The following is a 22422-nucleotide window of genomic DNA, read 5'->3' as shown; positions in this document are numbered from 1 at the left end:
CACTGCATCTTCACACACAGAACACTGCATTAATACAGGTTGTTGGATGAAGTTTTCCATTGACACCAGATTAAAAAGGTAATCCAGGAACTGCGCCACAATGTGCTCTAGAATAACCTGTAAATCTCTGTGCTGGCAAGTGGTGCTCACCATGTACTTGGCAATGAACTATTAAATACAAAATGTAAAGCGATGGAGTCAGATACATTTGATAGAATAACTGATTACCAATATAACAGCAGATTCCAGCACACATGACAATTCATCAGGTTAATCTGAAGTGTGTAAAGTATTTTCTTAATATTCTCTTAAAATGTACAATCCTTGAAGTTGCACCAGTCACATTATTGCCTGAACTAAATGTCTTTATAATGGGACTAAGAAGGAGAGCAACAAGAGAGAGCAAACACAAATTCTGTAGAGGAAAATGAAATACGGAACAGTGCCAAGATCTGAATAAGTAATACTAAGTGGAAGCACACTGCTATGCAAGTCATGCAAATCTCTCTTTAGGGACCTCAAACAATTTCTTTTATCCTCTCTCTTTAATCTTGTGATAGCTTCAAATACAATGGCCAAATATAATCACCTAATTTTTATGACAAACACAGCACCTGCACTTTATACTCCATACTTCTGGATTTACTGTAATATGACCATTTTACATCAGAAGCTGATAAATTCTATCACAAACACTTCCAGAAATAAAACAAATTATAGCTGTCAAGTGCATTCACCTTTTCAATTTCAAATCAATTTGAGAAGAGCGCTGCAACTGAGATGATGACTGGATTTATATCTTATTCCATCATAAAATCTCATATGAAGACACCATTTAAGCAAACAAAAACACAAAAGAAGTTAAACAAAAAGACAATGTAATACCAAACAGATTCCTCTCATTCTTGAAGGTGTCTTCATTTGCTCTCTGCAACAGTACACTACCCTGCCCTTAACCTTTCCGTGACAAATAGGATTAGTTCAGTAGCATATCAGGAAAATGTTAGCATATCACATTTAAAATTTCACACTCAGGGGAAACGTCTGTTCTGATGTAGTTGGTGTCTAATACATGTCAAAATATATTTCTCCATGGAAGTTTACAACATAACTGCTAACTACCAGTTTGACAAACTGCAACATCTCAATTTTATCCACACAGATTTGGTAATTCCTTTATGTAATATTTTTTCCCTTTTATTGAAAAAAACATTGCAATTACTGCAAGACTCTTGTACTTTACCCTCCAAAATTGGAGTTTGTCTATCAAATGAAAATACTGAACCAGAGTGGAGAAAAAAAGTGTATTGATCATATGAAATATATTATCCTCCCACAAAAAAACCACCAAACCCCCCCAAAAAACATAAAACTGAAATCAAGAAGCACAAGAAATTACTGAGTATTTCTCTCAGTTGAAAACAAATTTGTAAAAGAAAAACAAAACTTCAAAACATGTACATTTTGTTTTCTTCTGAAGAAAATACTACTGCTGATTACAATATAGGACAAGATTTTCATAAATAGGTGCCATATTAAGACACCTAAAATGCATGGCCTGATTTTCAAAATTACTGAACATCTTGCAGCTCCCATTGACTGCTGGATACTCAACACTCTGGGAAAATATTATTTTATTACTTTACAGTAGTTGAAACTGAGTCATGGTTAAGAGATTTCCCCAAGGTCATACAAATAATCTGTGGCAAAGACAGAAATAGAATCCAGATCTCCACACTTCCAGTCCTAGATTTTAACCACTACACCATATTTCCATGTACTGCAGTGTCAGGGTACACAGCATGCAAAGGAGCGTCCCTTCGCAGATGCAAAGCACTCTGCATTTTGGATCATTGCAAGATTAAGCAAAAATTGAAATTAATTGTTAGTCAGCCTCTTTTAAATTAGTTAATTAAAATGAAAATATACCTGCAAGATTTCTGAGGGCTTTGGATGGGTAAAACAATTATACTGCCTCACATTCCTTCATAATTAATATCTTTAGCACTTAAATGTCCCCCTACTGAGGCACTTGGGACGCTATAAAATTTTCAAAACTACAGGTGCTCAAGACACTGTCTTGCAATTTTCCCTTCTGTTGCAATTCATAGCTGTTACATGGATGTTAACCTTGTCGCAAAGAACTGAAACAGTAGGCCTGATTCTAAATCTAATTTAAATCAGTGTAAATAAAGAATAACTCCTTTGAAGCTGGTGCTACACAGCATAAGATTTATCTGGCATAAGTGCTATCAAAATCAGGCCCATTGTCACTTAAAATTTTGAAGTGAGATCACTGGCAAGTATATTGCCACCGAGAAATAATATTCCATTTTTGCTTCCCACTGTTCAAACAAGGAAAACATTCCCTGCTCTTGTAGTAGCACTCAGCAATATAAAGTAATCTTTTTTCTCCTCAAGCAATGAGCAAAACTATCAGTTTTAAAATTACAAAAATAAATTGTTTCCAAGTGGATATTAGTCTACTGAAAACTAAATATTGCCTGCACTTCACAAGTTGATTTGTTTTAATTTTGCAAATGTAGATAACTGCAATAGAAAATTAGGCCCTAATCAGGGCCAGCTCCAGCTTTTTTGCCGTCCCAAGCGGCGAAGTGGGGGAAAAAAAAAAAGATAAAGCTGCGATGGGTGGCACTTCGGCAGCAGCTCTACTGCGCTGCTTCACTCTTCGGCGGCAAGTCGGCGGCAGGTCCTTCGCTCCAAGAGGGACTGAGGGACCCGCCGCCGAATTGCTGCCGAAGACGCGGATGTGCTGCCCCTTTCCGTTGGCCGCCCCAAGCACCTGCTTCCTTCACTGGTACCTGGAGCTGGCCCTGGCCCTAATTCTGCAGTCAGTTCTGTGCATTTGTGCACCTTTGCATATCCACAGAACCCCATTGACACCAATGTAATGCAATTCACCTCATAACCTTTAGTGAGGTAAGCACTGTTAGTCAAATTTTGGAAATGGGCACAGTGAGGCACTAGTAGGTTAAGTGACTTGTCCAAGGTCACAGTGCAATTCACTGGCAAAGCTAGGAAAAGAACTGAGTCCTGGGTTTTTCCCCATGTGCATGCACCCCCCCAAAACATACACACAACCACCTGTGTTCTGTAGACTTCAACCAATTTTCTTTTAATAATTAAAATGTTTTCAAAATAGTAAGATGTAACAATATAGAGACTTAGACTCATAGACTCATAGAAGTATACTTGTCTGCATTTTTTTTATTTGGATTTCTACAATAATAAAAAGGGCACGTATCCAGAGCACTATGAGACCTCCATACAGTTTAAAAACAAAAATTAAATTAAACAGCAGTCAACCCCCTACAAACTATAAAACACAAACCTCACCTCTGTGACACCCCCACAGCAACCTATGCAAATAGATGCAGCCTCCATTATGCCCTGAGGTAACAATTTCAAACAAAAAAAGACATGGACCATTGCAACAGGTACCTCACCCCAACCTAAGAAGTGTACCCCAACCTAAAGATGCAAGAGATAATAGTCAGTCCATGTCAAAGTCCTCGTTTTTAATTGTCTCACTTCCAGTCCTATCACATCCCAAACACTAGATCCAAAGCATAGCCAGCTACCTGAGTTGAGCCAGTACTGAAGTAAGATAGCTCATGGTCATCATGATGGTGGCCATGAAATCCTTAGCCAATTCTAAGGATTCCTCATCCATGTGGCTGTTGAAGTCATTAAGCACTATCAGCCTCAATCTAGGGTTGCCAGGTGTACAGTTTTCGAACAGAACCCCTGGTCGAAAAGGGACCCTGGCAGTTCCGGTCAGCACAGCTGACCATGCTACTAAAAATCCGGTTCTCAGCAGTGGGACAGGCAGGCTCCGTGCCCAGCTCTGCGTGGCTCCTGGGAAGCAGCCAGCATGTCCTTCCAGCTCCTAGGTGGAGGGGCAGCCATGGGAGCTCAGTGTGCTACCCCCACCTGCAGACCACATCTGCAGCGCTGGCTCCACAGCTCCCATTGGCCAGGAACCGCACCCCGAACAACCTCCAGCACCCCAATCCCCTGTCCCAGCCCTGAGACCCCTCCCACATTCCAAACTCTTCGGCCCCAGCCCGGAGCCCCCTCCTACACCCAAACCCCACATCCCTAGCCCCACCCCAGCCAGAGCCCTCACCCCTTCCCCCAGCTCTGAGCCCCCTCCCACACCCTAAACCCCTCATTTCTGGCCCCACCTCAGAGCTCGCACCCCCAACCCAGAACCTGTATCCCCTCTAACACCCCAACCTCCTGCCCCAGCCCAGAGCCTCCTCCTGCACTTCAAACCCCTCATCCCCGGCCTCACGCCAGAGCCCATAACCCCAGCCAGAGCCCTCACACCCTCCCGCACCCCAACCACCTGCCCCAGCCCAGTGAAAATGAGCAAGTCAGCGAGGGTAGGGAAGAGTGAGTGACAGAGGGACAGGGACACAGTGAGTGGGAGCGGGGCTTCGGAAAAGGGATGGGGTGGGGCCTTGGGGAAGGGGCAGGGCAGAGGTGGGGCAAGGTGTTCAGTGTTCTGCAATTAGAAAGTTGGCAACCCTAGCTCTGTCCCTTCAATGACACCATAGTAATGAACACAATCAGCTCACTTAGGATTTAGTGGAGCAGAGTGATTAGTATGCCAAAATTTCAATCCCATCCTGGAACACACACACACACGACAAACACACTGTATCCCATCCAAAATTGGATTAGGCACCTCCTGCATTTCAGCTGGATGCAAACAGCAGAGTCATAACTGGCAACAGATGCACCAACAATCAGACCAGCCTATGAAAGGTCTGGTCCCTTGTTCTGAATTACGGTATACTATGGATAGTGGATACTTTATTGGCCAACAATCTTACATTAAACAGCATGACCCTAAGACTGGGTTGTTGGTTAACCAATTCCCTGACTTTACGGGAGCTGACTGCAGGTGAAATGGGTGGTATTGAGATTAAAAATCTTGATTCTGGCTTCTGCCAATGGCACCCTTCCTTTCCACCTGTCTTCCCTGATCCACTACCACAGGGATAGAAGGACCCTTACCCCCACTGCCACCCCAACTCTCTATATCCCCATCATCTGGCAGCTGTAAAACACCTCACACACTACCACACTAGAGCTTATATGCAATGTTACTATAGCATTTAAATGTTCGTTAGATTTCACTATCTGAATTTTTTTAATTCAAAATAGAATATTTGGAACTACAATACACCCTTTATTTGCTTTCATGCATCAAAACATAACTAACGATGATTTGTACATGCTTTGCTATTATGTGGCTGTTTGTGTGTTCTTTTACAATTATTATGCACATCAAAATTAATAAAATGATTTTATTAAAATAATGTGTTATCTTGCTCATTTTAACAAGATAACTATTCATATTACAGAGTGCAAGAAGCAGATGAATACTCACTTCCTTAACGACCACCTTGCTCTTCTGTGGGATCACTATGTGTATGGGATAGGAAACTGAGTGAGTTCTCATATATGGAGTTCCCATTACATTATTTCACTAGAGGGGGTTATGTAGTGATAAGGGACCCTGGCGGCTCCAGTCAGCACTGCCGATCGGGCCGTTAAAAGTCCGATTGGCCATAGGCCCCGACTCCGTGGGTGCTCCGGGGCTGGAGCACCCATGGGGGAAAATTAGTGGGTGCTCTACACCCACTGTCAGCCAAGCTCCCCTCACCCCCCACCCCACCTCCTCCCTCCCCTTGAGCGTGCCTCATTCCCGCTCCTCCGCCTACCTCCCAGCTCTTCCCTCCACTAAACAGCTGTTTGGCGGCACTTAGGACTTTCCAGGAGGGAAGGGAGGGAGCGGGGATGCAGCGCGCTCAGGTGAGGAGGTGGAGAAGAGGCAGGGCAGGGGCGGGGACTTGGGGGAAGGGGGTGGAATGGGGGTGGGAAGGGGCGGGGATTGGAACTTTGGGGAAGGGGTGGAATGTGGGCGGGGCAAGGGCGATGCAGGGGCGGGGTTGGGGCAGGGGTGGGGGTGGGGTCAAGCACCAACCAGGAACAGTGGAAGTCGGCGCCTATGCGGTTGACAGTGCTGCAGGTCCAAGACAGGCTAGTCCCTACCTGTCCTGGCACCGCGCTGCACCCCGGAAGCTTCCAGCAGGTCCGGCTCCTAGATGGTGGGAAGCCACAGGGCTCCGCGCGCAGCTCCCTCCCCGAGCACTGGCTCCGCACTCCCATTGGCCAGGAACTGCAGCCAAAGGGAGCTGGGGGGGAAGGGGACAGTGCCTGCAGGCGAGAGCACCGCGCAGAGCCTCCTGGCTGCCCGCCTAGGAGCTGGACCTGCTGGCCACTTCCGGGGTGCAGCGTGGTGCCAGGACTGGCAGGGAGCCTGCCTTAGGCCTGCTGCACTGCTGACTGGGAGCCACGCAAGGTAAGCCCATGCCCCAATCCCCTGCCCCAGCCCTGAGCCCCTCCCCATACCCCAAACCCCACATCCCCAGACCCATCCCAGAGCCTGTACCCCCTCCCACACCCCAATCCCCTGCCTCAACCCGCAGCCCCCTCCCACATTCCAAATCCATTGGCCTCACCCCCCAGCCTGGAGCGCTCTCCTGCAACTCAAACCCCTCATCCCCAGCCCCACCCCACAGCCCACACTCCCAGCCAGAGCTCTCACCCCCTCCACACCCCAATCCCCTGCCCCAGCCCAGTGAATGTGAATGAGGGTGGGGGAGAGTGAGCCACCAAGGGAGGGGGAATGTAGTGAGTGGGGGGTGGGACTAGGGTGTTCGGTTTTGTGCAATTAGAAAGTTGGCCACCCTATGCCTCCTTGAACAAATGGCAAAGTATTTGACATATAGAACCCACAGATCTTCCTAGATCCCTGTGAATCTCGGGGGATCTAACAGAGGCTAGCACCAAATACACAGAAGCCCTGTACCACTGCAATAACTCCCAGCCCCTCAAGCCTCTTTAACAGCATGGCCCAATTTCTGAGAGTGGTCACTGCCTTAAGAACGTGTCTCCCCACCCCCTGAGGGTTTTAACATTGCAAGATGGAATCCACTTAAGTTAATGCTGACATAGATAGTCAACATAACTTAGCCTGGGAATCACTTCGAGCGAGGTTGGAATGGAGACTGTCGCAGAGACTGTCCATATCTTGGCCCAGCTCTAACTCCTTCCAGGCACAGATGCTGAGCTCCTCACTTTGGACGATTATGGGAATCATATCTGTAGCAATAGTGGCAGTTCCCATTCCACTGAATGCAAGCAGAATGGTCCATTTGTCCCAAAAGCTACTATTAGGGCCTATATTATTTTTTTTTTACAAATGTTACAATTAAATAGTACTACTGGTATATTCTTTCTAGGACTGAACACTGGGGAAGTAGTGAGAGTCTCATTGTTCACTTTGCCACAGTTAATACTGTAACAACTTTTAATTTTATGAACATTATCTCTCAGGGGCTTGTAACTAGGCTCTAAAAATTGGTGTAATCTTGAGAGCTTTCTTTGGGTTTCTTGCTTTTTAAAACCAACGTAAAGCACACCTAAACATTCACCTTGTTAGAGAGAGAGAAAGTGGATGAGGTAATATCTTTTATTGGACCAACTTCTGTTGGTGAGAGAGACAAGCTTTCTAGCCACACAGAGTTCTTCATTTCTTCATGTTGTGAAAAAAGGAAGCAAAACTTAAAAGCAACATCTACTTTCTGAACAAATTCAAGGAACAAAATATCATCCCCTGAGGTCTTACTATCTATAACCCTCTGACATCCACCTTGTCTCTCTAATATCCTGGGACTAACATGGCTACAGCTATCCTGCATTCACCTTGTTGTAAAACCATGCAATTAAAAAAATAGTTGAATGGTTTAGGATTTTTTTTTTTTTACAACTCACATATGATTTGATAAGAACACTGACATCTGAGGAATTGTTTTTATCTAACTAGCTAATAGCTTTTGCTCCTGTAATTTAGGGAAAATATAAATGTGTGTAATATTTAGGTTCCAAATACATATTGCTGCTGTACATATTCTAAATCTTTTTTATCTGAAATGGCATATATATTTCCTATTTAAAGTTCCCATTTAGAACTGCACAGAAGGGAAGTCTGCCCTCCAGATATGGCCTTTTGACAGCAGACAGTCTGCTACATCATCCCCTCAGGACTGACAGCAGTGTTGAAAAGGCAGGCATGACCTAGCAATTTCACGGACCTGAGATGTGCAGAAAATGAGAGTGAAGGCTTCATGAATCTCCGACCCTGTCCTCAGTTGGATCCCACTGCTCCTGACCTGTCCTCCCAATTAATGGCAGCACCTGACCAGTTCCCATATTCACTCTATGATTTGTTAAAGCCGCAGTGTGGAAGTTGCAGCTTTTTGTGCTGACAGTAACTTAAAAGGCAAATTGCACTGAAAGCTCTAATGCCCTGACAGGGAAGTTACTGTATTCAGCAACTTTGTGTTCCCCACAAATCTACCCTACTCTAGTTGAATTAGCCATATCCCACCTGGCAGTATTGGATAGATAGGGACTAGAGGCAGTGGAGCACTGGTGGAGAATACTACCACCTTTTTCCTGCACATATTCTCTAACTTCTCACCTTCCTCTATACAATTAGGTTACAGTTATGACCCCCTGCCCCAGTTTGGAACTGCCTACCACACCCTAACTCCCTCCCAGACCCCACACCCCAACCCCATCCCCACTCCTACCCCTTGCCCCAGGACAGAACTCTCTCCTGCACCCAAACTCCCTCCTGGAGCCCACACCCCCATCCCGCACTCCAACCTCTCGCCCCAGCCCTGAGCCCCCTTCCACACTCTGAACTCCTCAGTACCAGCCCGGAGCCCCCTCCTATACCCCAAACCCTCAGCCCTGGTCCAGGATTGGTTTCAGCCTACCTGCTCTGGACCAAACAGCTGTGCCGGAGCAGGCTTAGAGAGACAGTGCATATGTGGTGCTGCATCTTCTGGGAGAAGCAAGCCCAAAGGCACCCCAGACCTGGAGCTGGGGACTGATCTAGAGAGCAGGCTGAGGCACGGGCCGCAGCCAGGTTGGGAGAGTGGCCCAGACCCAGCAGGGGAGCCTTGACCATCATAGTAACTATAGAGACAGATACCAGACAACGCAGCAGAGACCTTGGTTCATGAAAGATTTTAAATTTTCTTATTTTACCATTTTTGTAATTACTTTTATGAAAAAGCAAGTAGAATGGAATTCTAAAGGAAAGGCTGATGTCCTCACCTTAATTTATACCATGAAGTTTGATCAGCTTTAAGTTTAAAAGCTCGGGGGGGGGGGGGGGGGGGGCGGACACACAAATGCAATGCCTGGTTTAAGTCATACAATTTACCATTATTTATATAATTTGACATCTAGTTAGAAAGTGAAGCACATTGATAAATCTAACACATACTCTAGTAGTATACATAGACACTATACTTACTTCATTGCCAGAATATTAACATAGATTAAGCTCCATAAAATATGTTTTGTATTTGTATATTCCTTTCCCTCCATTGACTGAGATTAAACCCAATACTGAAAACCAAAGACATTCAATACTCCTTTAAGTACTCATCCTGCAGCCGTTACATGCACACAGAGCCAGCCTTTCAGGCCTATGGCTGCAGGTCATAACTGCTTTTGGGCCTAAAATGGCAATGCTAATTTTCTCAAAAAAAATAAAAAAGTCAGTTTCTAGCCCCTTCCCATACAAGGACTGCCCTGAAAATGTAAAATGACTGAAAGAGCTGAAAGTTTGTCAGTGCAACTTTTCCTAAGGTTTGCGAGTTATTCATGGAATTCACTGGCAGGTTTTGGGGCCTGAAAAAACTCTCAACCACAGATCACTCAATTCTGAGAGGACACTGGAACAATTCATAGATGTAAGAGGCTGCTACAGCAAGCTCTGTCATAGCAAGATTCTGACATCTGAGCAGGTTCTTCTGTTTAGTTGCAAAATAGTGCCTGGGGTGAAAAGACAGGAAAGCTCAGCAACCCAAGTGATGGCCTTGTGCAGTGGACCAACCATACAACTCTGAGACGAAAGTACTACTGCATTCTAAAATCCTAGTTCTGACACCACCTGCCTCTGTGGCCTCAATCAAGTCATTTACATGTTCTCCCTTAAGGTCTGATGATCCTTGAATAAATGGACGTAAAATCCGTCCTAATGGAATGGTTGAGGATTCCCCTGGTGTGGGGGATCTTCAGAGAGCATAAAGCAAGCGTATTTTGTTTGAGCAGCCAAGACATTTGGAAAACTTGCTATTTTAAAAATATTGCAATAGAAGGGATATGTATACACGTGCTTGGGTTTTAGCTAGGTTTTTATGGAGAATTCTCTGTGACAGATGCTTACATAGGATTCTGAGTGAAGGCTTTAAGTCCAACAAGAATGCTTGCTGTTCATGAAAATAATTACTCAAGTAGTATGTGCTATACAGTATGTGAATTAACTCACTCAAGGTCAACTCATAAAACATTTTTTTTCTCATGGCATTTTTGTAGGAATTAAGTTTCTTTGATAGCCAAGACCTTTTGATTCCAGAGAATTCTAGTATTATCTAGTATTATATCATATTTCCCAAGATACACTAAGTGCACATTTCATTAATATTTTCATTCTAGACACTAGATTTGGTCATCTCCCTGCTAGATTAAGTCATAAACATTAGGGATGAAATCTTGACTCCATTGAAGTCAATGGGAGTGTTGCTATTGATTTAAAGGGGGCCATGCGTTCACTCTAGGAATTTAAATGTAAACCCTACTGTACCTATCTGAATAATTTGATTCTTGGAACCAGAATTTGTGTAAGCCCCAGAGCTAGACTTAGAGGGATGGAACTCTCTGTTTCCCGCTGTAACCTAGCCCTGGTTGCCGCCATCAACATCTGTCAGAGGGGCTACATGTATAAATGTCATTGACTTCATTGGGTAAGTTCAGCTGAGTTATTCAGATCTTTACTGTCATAACTGAGATAAGATTTAGGTCTCAATATCTGTAATGCTATTTGTATCATAAGATTGTATGATTGTCACTCTGTGTGTCAACTCTGAAGCCTAGAATGTCTATTGAGTCAGAGTGAAGCTGCAAGCATGGTTTAGAGATCTTTTTGTTCAAAATAACACCGAGTTCAGTCATGACTGGGCTCTGTGGTCTGTTACTGTCCAGTTTTTAAGTTCTCAGCCCTTTTGGCTTCACAAATTACACCCGTGCAGTGTACAGCTTCAGTAAGCATGCATCTATCATGCCGAGTCCTAGACTATTGTGACATCAAAGGTAACTCAACCAACCACCACCCTTACTCTCAGGGCCGGCTCCAGGGTTTTGGCTGCCCCAAGCAGCCAAAAAAAAAAAAAGACGTGATCGCGATCGCGATCTGCAGCGGCAATTCGGCAGGAGGTCCTTCGCTCCGAAGCGGAGTGAGGGACCGTCCGCCGAATTGCCGCCGAATACCTGGATTTGCCGCCCCTCTCCGGAGCGGCCGCCCCAAGCACCTGCTTGACAAGCTGGTGCCTGGAGCTGGCCCTGCTTACTCTACAACTAATTTGCAGGCAACAATTGCATTGGTTGTATGAAGGAGACTGCACAGATGGGGGATTACTTGGCCCAACTGCCACACCTGTGCGACAGCATGGGCTTTCAACTTCTGGATAATAATAATAATAGCAATAAGCTTCCTGATCTCAACTCACAAAACTGGCTAGGTGTTGCTACTCTATAAAAGGCAAACTGGAATGAATGTTGTGGTTTCCTATTCCTAGCAGTTAATATTTTGTACACTACTATTAAAGAACCCAAAATATTTATGAGCAGTTAGGTGAAGATAAAATTACGACTCTTTGAAATAATATTCTTAAAAAGTAAGTTACAAAGTTAATACAACCATTATACTTTATACCAACACAGAAAATGTATGAAGTTAAGTGATATAAATATTAGCTTGATTCTTCTCTTACACTAGTTTTATATTTGTGTATTATATTGGTTTCTGTGGAGTGCCTCCTGTTTACACCAATGTAAGTGAGAGGATCATCAGACCCTCTTTCTACCAAAGACAAAACATCTGTTAGTTTTGGTGGGGATAGAAATAACAATCTGTGGAAAGAAAAATGGTAATTTTTTATGCTGGACAATAATTAGCACTATGATCCAAAAGTTGGATATGCAACTTAATAACAGGAATTCTGGCCTAAGTATTCAAAAGTGCCTGTGTGACTTGTGCGTGTGGAACATCTGATGCTCATGTGTAAATCTTGTGCAATGTATCTAACTGTCTCTCTAGAGATTTTTGCAACCATTAGTATCCTAACAACTTTTGCACATGCATCCAGTATGGATGAAGTGTCTGTTGGGTGCATGAAAAAATATTCACACAATTTTGAAAATGTAGGTCTGTATATATAATTCTTCATACAGCCAGTTAAATATTTAATTAAAAATACTTGTCTATTTTGAGGTCTTTCCTCCAAGAGCCCTGCAGGTTCCCTTTTTCTTCCTTCATAAACTCCTTCATAAACTCTATTCTCAAGACTCCACATTATGGTCATCATACTTCTGACGGAGGGCTGCATCCTTTAAAATATCAAAACTGCTCCTTAATTTTCCATAAATGTTGCTCCTGAACAACACAAATCACTCCTCTTCCTGAGATAAGCGCCGCCCGGGGCCCGCACCCACTCACACACCCCAACCCCCTGTCCCAGGCCTGAGCCCCCTCCCACACCCAAAATCCCTCCCAGAGCCCACACCCCATACCTTCTCCCACACCCCAACCCCCTGCCCTAGCCCTGAGCCCCCTCCCACACTCTGAGCCCCTCGGCCCCAGCCCAGAGCCCCCTCCTGCACTCCAAACCCCTCATCTCCAGCCCTGAGCTCACACCCCCAGCTGGAGCCCTCACCCCTCTGTACCTCAACCCCCTGCCCCAGCCCAGATCCCCCTCTTGTACCCCATCCCCCTCAGCCCCAGCCCTGAGCCCACACCCCCATCTGGAGCCCTCACCTCTCCCACACCCCAACCCCCAGCCCCAGCCCGGAGCCCCCTCCCACACTCCAAAACCATTGGCCCCATCCCCCAGCATGGAGCCCCCTTCTGAACCCCTAACCCTTCATCCCCAGCCCCATTCAGGAGCCTGCACTCCCAGCCAGAGCCCTCACCCTCTCCTGCACCCCAACCCCCTACCCCAGCCCAGTGAAAATGAGCGAGTGAGCAAGGGTGGGGGAGAGCGAGCGATGGAGGGAGGGGGGATGGAGTGAGCATGGGGCAGGTCCTTTGAGAAGGGGCAGGGCAGGGATGGAGCCTCGGGAAAGGGATGGGGCAGGGGTGTTCAGTTTTCTGCAATCAGAAAGTTGGCAAACGTAAGCACTACTGAGACTCCCAGTCCAGTTTTGCTATTCTGATTTTTCATCTGCTTTTTACATCAGCATATTCAAACCATTCTAGTCTGTAATGGGGAAGAAATGTTATTTTTGTAACATTAGATAAATAGAGTCATTTTTGCATGTGCCTAACAAACAGACAAATTGACTTCCTGATACACAGGTAGGATAAGCATTTCTGCTACAGGAACATAAAATTTGTGTGTATGTCTTCTCTGAAGCACAGGCCATACCAACCACTAACCTTCACCTCCTCGCCTCTCAGCTAGATAGATTCACTTATTTAACAAACAGGGGTCATATTCTTCCCTTTCTTTCATCTACGCAACCACACTGATATCACTCAGCTTTCACAAGCGTAACTGAAGGAAGAATTTGGTCCTAAATGTTTTACTGTTTCAGCCACCTTCATTAAAAATGTAGCCTTTTGATAGCTTTGTGATTTCATCCAATCATTTGACCAAGAAAATCTTATGTGACAACACAACCCAGATACTTGAAAGAGTTAATTGAAAGTTTTCAACAGGCACGGTTGTCGCTGTCAAAAATGAGTAGCATATCCAAATGAATTTATTAACTCTAATGTTCTTCTCCATGTTACCCTTACTGCAATTTGTCATTAAACATATTTCAAAATAAAAAACAAAGCAAAAAAAAAACAAAACCCACCATGTGAAACTGAAAACCACATGGGAACAGCTATAGATCGCATGATTCAATCAAGTATATTAAATAAGATAAAATACAATGGAATAAACAATGACCCATATTGAATATTGAAATAGTAAAAAAAAATAAGTCTTACCTTTTTCACTAACACTTTCACTTTCAATCTCTACATCATCACAGCTCGTATATTCTGGAGTAGAAGCCAATTCTTCTTCTGAGCTGCTCAATGAAACCTGACGCATTTTACCTCCCTTTTTTGTTTTGTGTGGCTTTGGTGGTGGAGGCCTGACTGACTCAGATTGATCTGAGCTGAGTGAATCATTCCTTAACATGGTTTCCATTTTTTCACGTTTAGTTTTCCGTACAGCAGAACTGGGATCCAAATGGTGCTGTTTCCTTAATGAATCAGTGCGCCTCATGTCTGGCCTATCGAGAGGAATTGGACTCCTCCTAGGTGTTGGAGGGCTATGATTTGTTGTCCTCTGACGATTGGGACTTGGTCCCTGAGCCTCTCGAGTTCTTTCCACAGAATATGAACGTTGGTTTTCCATGGCAGCTCTGCGCTCAGATATAGATCTTTGCCTTGATGGTCGTTCCATCCTCAGCATAGATATCCGGGACTCCTCCAGTTCAGTGTTTGCCAACGAGACATCACTGTGTCTTCGTTCATGGCGTGCTCGGGATACTTCAGCATGGATACGCATTTGTTCCTCATATGGTTGTGGTTTGACAGGATAACGAGCCAAATTAGGATCACTTCTGTATCGTGCCTGGTACTCCTCTTCTCGCCTCTGCCTCTCATATTCCTCTCTGTTCTGCACCTCATCTTCCTCTACAGAATACTCTTTGGAATGTCTGCGACTTCTTCTGTTAGAATCTCTGTAGTCACCAAGTTCAGGTTCTTCGTACAGCTGAGACCCACGCTGTGATCGCCTATCTGTATAATCTGATGGTGACCTTGGCATTGCACTGTCTGATGTAGCATACTGTGAATATTCGTCTCTCTCGTCCCTTTGGTCGTATCTTCTGTTCTGATCTCTTGATACTGATGGGCTTCTTTTCCTAAGTAAACAAAGACAAACAACAGGTAAGAAAATTCTGTGGATACTTCCAATAGCATAAATATATCTGTTACTTTTAATGGATTAAGAAGGTCCTGTGGTCTGCAGATTCAAACACAATCATTCCACTGACTTCTTTTCTGATTGCAAGTATGCTTGAACCTCGTTTATTTATTTTTATTTTTTTGAAGAAACTTAATGAGAGTATGCCATGTTGTGTATTTATTGATGGTTCATAATTCACTGAAGCCAAAAACGTTACAAAGAAAAATGTTAATGTCATAATAATTAAACATTTTAAAAATAGAATGTAAGTACTTACACCACTTCTACAGCATGACAACCATCTTACGAGCTTCTATATTTCCTGGTGTAAATTTCAAGCCAATGAGATTTCACACCTGCCTCAGTAATTTGTTCTAGTGTTCAACTACTCTTACAGTTAGGAAGTTTCTTCTAATAGTTTACCTAAATCTCCCTTTCTGAAATTTAAGCTCATTACTTCTTGTTCTGTCCTCAGGGGTAAAGAAGAACAATTTATCACCCTCCTCTGTATAGCAACCTTTTACGTACCTGAAGACTGTTTTGTCCCCACTCAGTCTTCTCTTCTCCAGTCTAAAGAAATTCATTTTTTTCCAATCTTTCCTTGTAGGCCATGTTTTCTAGATCTTTAATCATTTTTGTTGCTCTCTTCTGGAGTTTCTCCAATTTATCCACAACTTTACTGAAGAGAGGTACCCATAACTGGACACAATACTCCAGCTGAGGCCTTATTAATGCTGAGTAGCATGGAAGAATTACTTATGCCACTCCTGCTAATACATCCCAGAATTATGTTTGCTTTTTTTGCAAGAGTATTATGTTGTTGACCCATACTTAGTTTGTGATCCACTCTAATCCCCACATCCTTTTCTGCAATAGTCCTTCCTACACAGTTATTTCCTGTTTCATAATTATTCCTTTCCTACTACAGTATTTTTTATTTTTCCTTATTGAACTTCATCCTATTTATTTCAGACCATTTCTCCAGTATGTCAGGATCATTTTGAATTTTAATTCTGTCTTTCAAAGCGCTTGCAATCCCTCCTAGCTTGATATAGTCTGAAAACTTTACAAGTATACTCTCTAGGCCATTATCCAAATCATTTATGAAGATATTGAATAGAATCAGACCCAGAACTGATCCCTGTGGGACCCACTCAATATGCGCTTCCAGCTTGATTGTGATCAATTGATAACTACTCTCTGAGTGTTGTTTTCCAGCCAGTTGTGCACCCACTTTATAGTAGGTTCATCTAGGCTATATTTATCTAGTTTATGAGAAGGTTATGAGAGGCAGTATCAAAAGCCTTACTAAAGTCAAGATATACCATATCTACCACTTCTCCCCTATCCACAAGGCTTGTTACACTGTCAAAGAAGGATATTAGGTTGGCTTGACATGATTTGTTCTTGACAAATCCATGTTGACTCTTACTTATTACCTTATTTTCTTCTAGGTTCTTACAAACTGATTGTTTGATTATTTGCTCCATTATCTTTCCGGGTACTGAAATTAAGCTGACTGGTCCATAATTCCCTTGGTTGTCCTTATTCCACCTTTTAAAGATAGGTACTATATTTGCCCTTTTCCAGTCCTCAGTTATGTCTCCCATCCTCCATGAGTTCTCAAAGATACCTGCTAATGCTTAGGGATCTCTTCAGCAAGTTCCTTAAGTATTCTGGGATGTATTTCATCAAGCCCTGCCAACTTGAAGACATTTAACTTGTCTTAGAAATTCTTAACTTGTTCCTTCCCTATTTTAGCTTCAGATCCTACCCCGTTTACACTGATGTTCTCTATGTTAGTCATCCGATCAATGCTAATTTTTTAGGTGAAAATGAAACAAAAAAGGCATTTAAAACTTCGGTCATCACGGTGTTTTCTGTTACTGTCTTTCCGTCCTCATTTAGTAATGGGCCTACCCTGTCCCTGGTCTTCCTCTTGCTTCCGATGTATTTGTAAAATGCTGTCTTGTTATCCTTTATATCCCTAACTAGTTTAATCTCATTTTGTGCTTTGGCCTTTTAAATTTTATCCCTACATGCATGGTGTTATTTTTTTATATTCGTCCTTTGTAATTTGAACTAGTTTCCATTTCTTGTATGATTTTTTTCTGAGTTTCAGGTCATTGAGGATCTCTTGGTTAAGCCAGGGTGGCCTCTTACCATACTTCCTATCTTTCCTATTCATAGGCATAGTTTGCTCTCGTGCCCTTAATAATGTCGCTCTAAAAAAATTGTCAACTCTCCTGAACTCTTTTTTTCCCTTAGACTTGCTTCCCAGAGGATCTTTCCTACCAAGTCTTTGAATTTGCTAAAGCCTGCGTTCTTGAAGTCCATTGTCTTTACTTAGCTGTTTTCCCTCCTACCATTCATAAACTTTGACCCCTTCCTGGTCTCACAGTGAACCCACACAGGTGCCTAGCCCTGCGACTTCACCTCTCTCAGGGTGGAATCTCACCTTATCTCTCTAATATCCTGGGACCAATACAGCTACAACACCACCTTATATATCTGTTGTTATTTTTAGATTACAAGCTAATTCCCACTGATCATTATGAGCTTCCATCTAATCCATTCTTTGCCATTAACTACTTTTAAGGTGTCTTATAAAAACCCTTCATTTTGCTCCCCCAACTAGATGAACTAAGGGAAATCATACTGCTGTGTTTACAGAAGTACACTGGCACATTCAAAGCTAATATGGCCTTGAGAATGTGTCAATAATTCTGATGTGCAACATCCAACTATCAGGTCAAAAAGGCAATCTTTGTGGTAATTTTTCTGAAAATTAACACATTTTTTGAAAAGGTCACCATTTGATTGTAAAGTGAGAACAGGCAGCTTGATTTCTGCTCCTTTTAATTAATAAAAATATATATAGTATTTTTCAACTTCCAAGTACTTCATAAATATTAAATTTAAACATATATGTGAGGCACATTACATAAATATTATCCCAATTTTTCAGATGTGAAAGCTGAAACAGATTAAAGATGAACTGTAAAGAAAAAAATCCTAACAACCTTTACATATGTTTGCTATTAATTCACACTAACATGTTTTTTAAAGCTTTCCTTTCCCCCCCCCCGACCCCCCAGATCTATGACATTTAGCTGTGTGTCTCATCCTTATCTTCAAATCGGGGGAAATCTTGTTTACAGTGTGGTAGTGACATCACTAGTACCATAGAAATTCAAATAGCTCAGCTGTAATCTGACCTCCTTCTGCTCAAACAGTCAATTTACTTGATTCCCTTCCCCACACCATGCTGGAAAAGTTGGAGGATAAGTACTTAAAGCAAAGTAGAGAAGGAATAATCCCCCCCCCTCCCCCCGGCCTTCTTTGATGGCAATGATTTCAGTGGGTGGAGCCTAAGCCTGATGAGACTCTCATTCACTTGGACTTTTTGCTGAAAGGAAAATCCACAGTTGTATTTTGTTTTTAAATCAGTTCAAGAGTTTTGTGAAGAAACAAAACTCTTTGTTTTGTTTGGAGGTAAGTTTCCATTAAATTTAAAAAAGTGACTACACTCAAAAATCCCATGCAATTCACCAATGCTGCAGTATAAAGGGTATCTAGATCACATTCAGAAATTGTTCTCAGCACTCCCTAGCTCCTAGTTCTGTGTTCAGACCACTATCATACAGCTCAATTAATTGGTTATCATCTTATCTTGTACTACATACACTACAGGAAGTGTTGAAAAAGTTATGCTTGTACCCCATGTAAAAATAACAGTGTGGGCACTACATTTATCTACACAGGCTTACAGTTTTCACACAGGTGAGATGGTATTGCATAGCTAAACATAAAAAGAAATACTTGGTTTAGCCTGGACCATAGTCATCTATTTACAGATACAATAATTAGTTGCCTAGTTGCATAGTCTAGTTATGATTTACCAAAAAGTTTGCTCTTCATTTCCTACAAACCAAATTCCTGAGAAAAAATTTTTAATAATCAATTTAAAAATTTTGCATCATACATAATGTAACAGAATTAGAAAGATGATGGATTTACCCTGTTAGGGGTTTTCTGTGTATGTTTATTGTTGTGAAAAAGATTAATTTTTCTGGATTTTCAAAGATATAAATATTTCAGTGTTATAGATCTGACAAATTATCCTTAGTATCTATAAAGAATTAAAAGGAATTTCTTGGGAAAGATTATTTCTGTTCCCAGCATTAGAAAAACTAGGTTCACTTTTTAATCGCAGGTGCCATTGTTTTGGTAAAGAGAAAAAGCCATTTTAACACTGTCATAAATGAGCGTGCAACAAGGGGAGGACATTTATAATAATGAACACTGACGAATATGCAATATGTACAAAAAACCATTTACTGAAATGTTTTCAAAATATATTTTCCATACACAAATGAGTTACTTTGAAGTGATATGAAAACTGTACTTGCTCAGTACTATTTTAACATCAGCATTGCCAACCTCAAGAGATCAAAAATTACATCAGCTCCTCAAAAACTGTAAGATTTTTTTAAAATTGTGGTTTTAGTTGGTCTTTTTTACTTTTTAACTCCCCTCTATTCCTCTACCAACATGTGTGATAATTTTAGGTTGAAAAGTCAGCCTTTAATGCACACAAAAATGTACACCTCTCCTTGGCTGCCCAAATGGTGATGTCATTTACCTTATCCTCATCCCTGAGACAGGAAATGGATGACAGTTTCCCTATTACTGTTTTGACCCAGCAGCAATGTTCTCTGCTTCCTGCTGTCCAAGGACTTCTCTAGCTGGGACCAAGGAATACCACTTCTCTGGTCACCCCTTCTCATGCCTTCTACTGCCTCTCTGTGTTATAAGGCCATACATGAAGGCAGGGCTCAGTGGCAGAGCAGGTCTGTGTCCTTAGTCACGAGGCTCATACAGATTTCTGGCCTTGTGCTCAGCCCTGGAAACTGTGGGATTGCAAAAGTTTCTCCTACAGGCAATAAAATCCCATGACTCACAATCAGTTTGTGAGAACTGGCAACACTGCCTTCCGCTGGCTGCTCAGAGGGACTCTCCTTACCCACCACTACCATCAGGCTGAGGGAACTGCCATTCTGTGCCCTCCATCTCCCACCCCCATCATTGCACCCTCTCAGCTGCCCTCCTGCCCCCACATTCCTCTGCACCCCATTCCCCTGCAACCCCTAAATCTTCCTCCTGCTCCCCCCAGTGCCCTGCTCCTCCTCAAAATCCTCATCTGCCTTTCACAATGTCCCACTACCCGCTGCTCCCCGCTAGGGTTGCCAGTTTTGGTTGGATGTATTCCTGGAAGTTTCATCACATGACAATTTTAAATTAAAGATTAATCTTTAATTCCTGGAGATTCCAGGACAGTCCTGGAGGGTTGGCAACCCTAACACAGTCCCTGTGTCCTCTTCAGCCTCCTGAACCATAGAATGGCACCATTTTACTTATGGACATGCTTCAATCTCACTGAAAACAGGAGGCGGCAGCCAACTTTATTAAGGGCAGCCTCACTTCCACATGCAGATACAGTAAAACCTGCCTTAGCAACAACCTCTGAAGAGAAACTACCTGTCCCAAATGACTACTTGCAGAGGACATAGAACTTTTCCCCCTATAATTTAACTGTGAAGAAATTGTGAAGAGTGACCACCTGTCATCTGCGACCACATTTTCTTACTCTCTTCAGAGCTGGGCAGAGCCAGCAGCTGCCGCTCTCCAGCCACCCAGCTCTGAAGGCAGCACTACCAGCAGCAGCAGCTCGGAAGTAAGGGTGACAATACTATACCTTTGAAGAGAGACAACCTCTTACAAGTGACTGCTTTTGCTAACTCCCATGAGTGGTCACTCTTGGCAGGTTTTATTGTAGGCTGTAGGGAAATGGTGGCCATCTTGCAGGCTTCAGCCCCATGGACATCATAGGAGATGGTGGCCATGAATAAGGAACATTTTTTCACTAGAATCATGACAAAAATCACAAAAGTTGGCACTACTGTAATCCTCAGAGTGACAAACGAGACACTTAAGAAGCAATGCATGCATCTAGTTCTCTCCAGTTTCCCCTGGAAATCTACAAGGAAAGCTGTACAAGACACAGGGTATTATGCAACTACTTGTAAGAGACCACCCCAGAAAATCTACAAATATATGTAGCAAATTTTGCTCCTCCTTTATGAGATGATCACTTTTATTTGGTTACCAATATTTTGGTTCCTTTGAGAAATTGCTTAAGAATGGTTCCAATGCATATAGGTTTTAAGGACCATATTTTAAAGGTATCTAGGTGCTTAAAGATAAAGACAGGCACCTAGTGGGATTTTCAAAAATGCTTAGGTTCCTAACCTCCAGTAAGTTGTAAGGAAATAGTTGAGAAACCATCCTTTAGAGATGTGCAAAAAAAAGTGCCTGGACCTGAGCTGGAGAGATTCAGGACCTTGCATGTTTGGATCCTAAAAGGATGCATAAGACATTTGGGCCCAAGTGATGAAGTGCTAATCAGTGGCACTTGCACCTGTATGTGCAGTATATCCATATCAGGAAAGAGAAGCAGGGTAGGCCATCCTACTGCCCACTCATGTTTAGCCCGGCTGGCCCTCTGTCAACATGGGGGGTGGCAGGATCAAAACTGAGTGAGTGGTATTGCAACGTGGTACACATGGGGTTGCAGCACTGCTCAGATTTGGCTTTGCATCATGTCAGAGTGGCCGTGGGGCCAAACCTGAGCAGTGCTGCAACCCCTGTGAACCAGGTTGCAATGCCACTAAGTTTTGGCCGCACAGTGCCCCAACCATCTTGATGGAGAGTTGGTGGGGCCTAACCTGAGTGGTCAGTGGGTTAACTGTAGGACAGCTCTTGCACCAGGGCTACCCCCAGGGCATCTGGCCAAACTCGCCCCACTTCCAGCAGTCCTATCAGAGATGAGGAGGGTGAGCTGGAAGGCAGGGGCTGAGCATTGCATGGACTTTGCAGGTGAGGCACTGGGGCCACTGGCTGCAGCGAATGACTCCACAGAAATTGATGATCTATTCTTGGGTAGGGTATGGAACCCTCAAGTGCAAATGAGAGTAGAAGCTGAATGCTCAAAACACCACAGATTTTGGACCTAAAGAGAGAGAATCCTGCAGAGTGCAGGAGATCAGGCTGAAATATCCAGGGTCTTTTCTGTGCTTCTACAATGAGATTCTTTTATTAAAATATTTCCTTATATTTTCTTTTCCACAGTAATGAATCCAGCCAAATTTTAGCTGTTTTGTAAGTGTTACAGATGCTGTATCTGTATTAATTTCAGTCATTTTCTCATTCTGTGTAT

At 43.1% G+C, this 22422-nt stretch overlaps 1 protein-coding gene across 35 annotated transcripts in view; it reads right to left on the bottom strand.

Annotated features, from left to right (window-relative positions):
* RIMS2 (regulating synaptic membrane exocytosis 2) overlaps positions 1 to 22422 on the bottom strand; it is a 791243-nt gene that overhangs the window by 395271 nt on the left and 373550 nt on the right. For all 35 annotated transcript variants that reach the window (XM_026663674.1, XM_026663617.1, XM_026663622.1 and 32 more), the window contains one exon: positions 14174 to 15099. In XM_026663674.1, coding sequence (XP_026519459.1) covers positions 14174 to 15099 — 926 coding nt within the window. The remainder of the gene's footprint in view (positions 1 to 14173; positions 15100 to 22422) is intronic.

Source organism: Terrapene carolina, unplaced genomic scaffold, assembly GCF_002925995.2.
Source record: "Terrapene carolina triunguis isolate 2854851 unplaced genomic scaffold, T_m_triunguis-2.0 Scaffold58, whole genome shotgun sequence".
Lineage (NCBI taxonomy): Eukaryota > Metazoa > Chordata > Testudines > Emydidae > Terrapene > Terrapene triunguis.
Note: the sequence above shows the minus strand (reverse complement) of the source record. Positions and strands in the feature narration are given on the sequence as shown.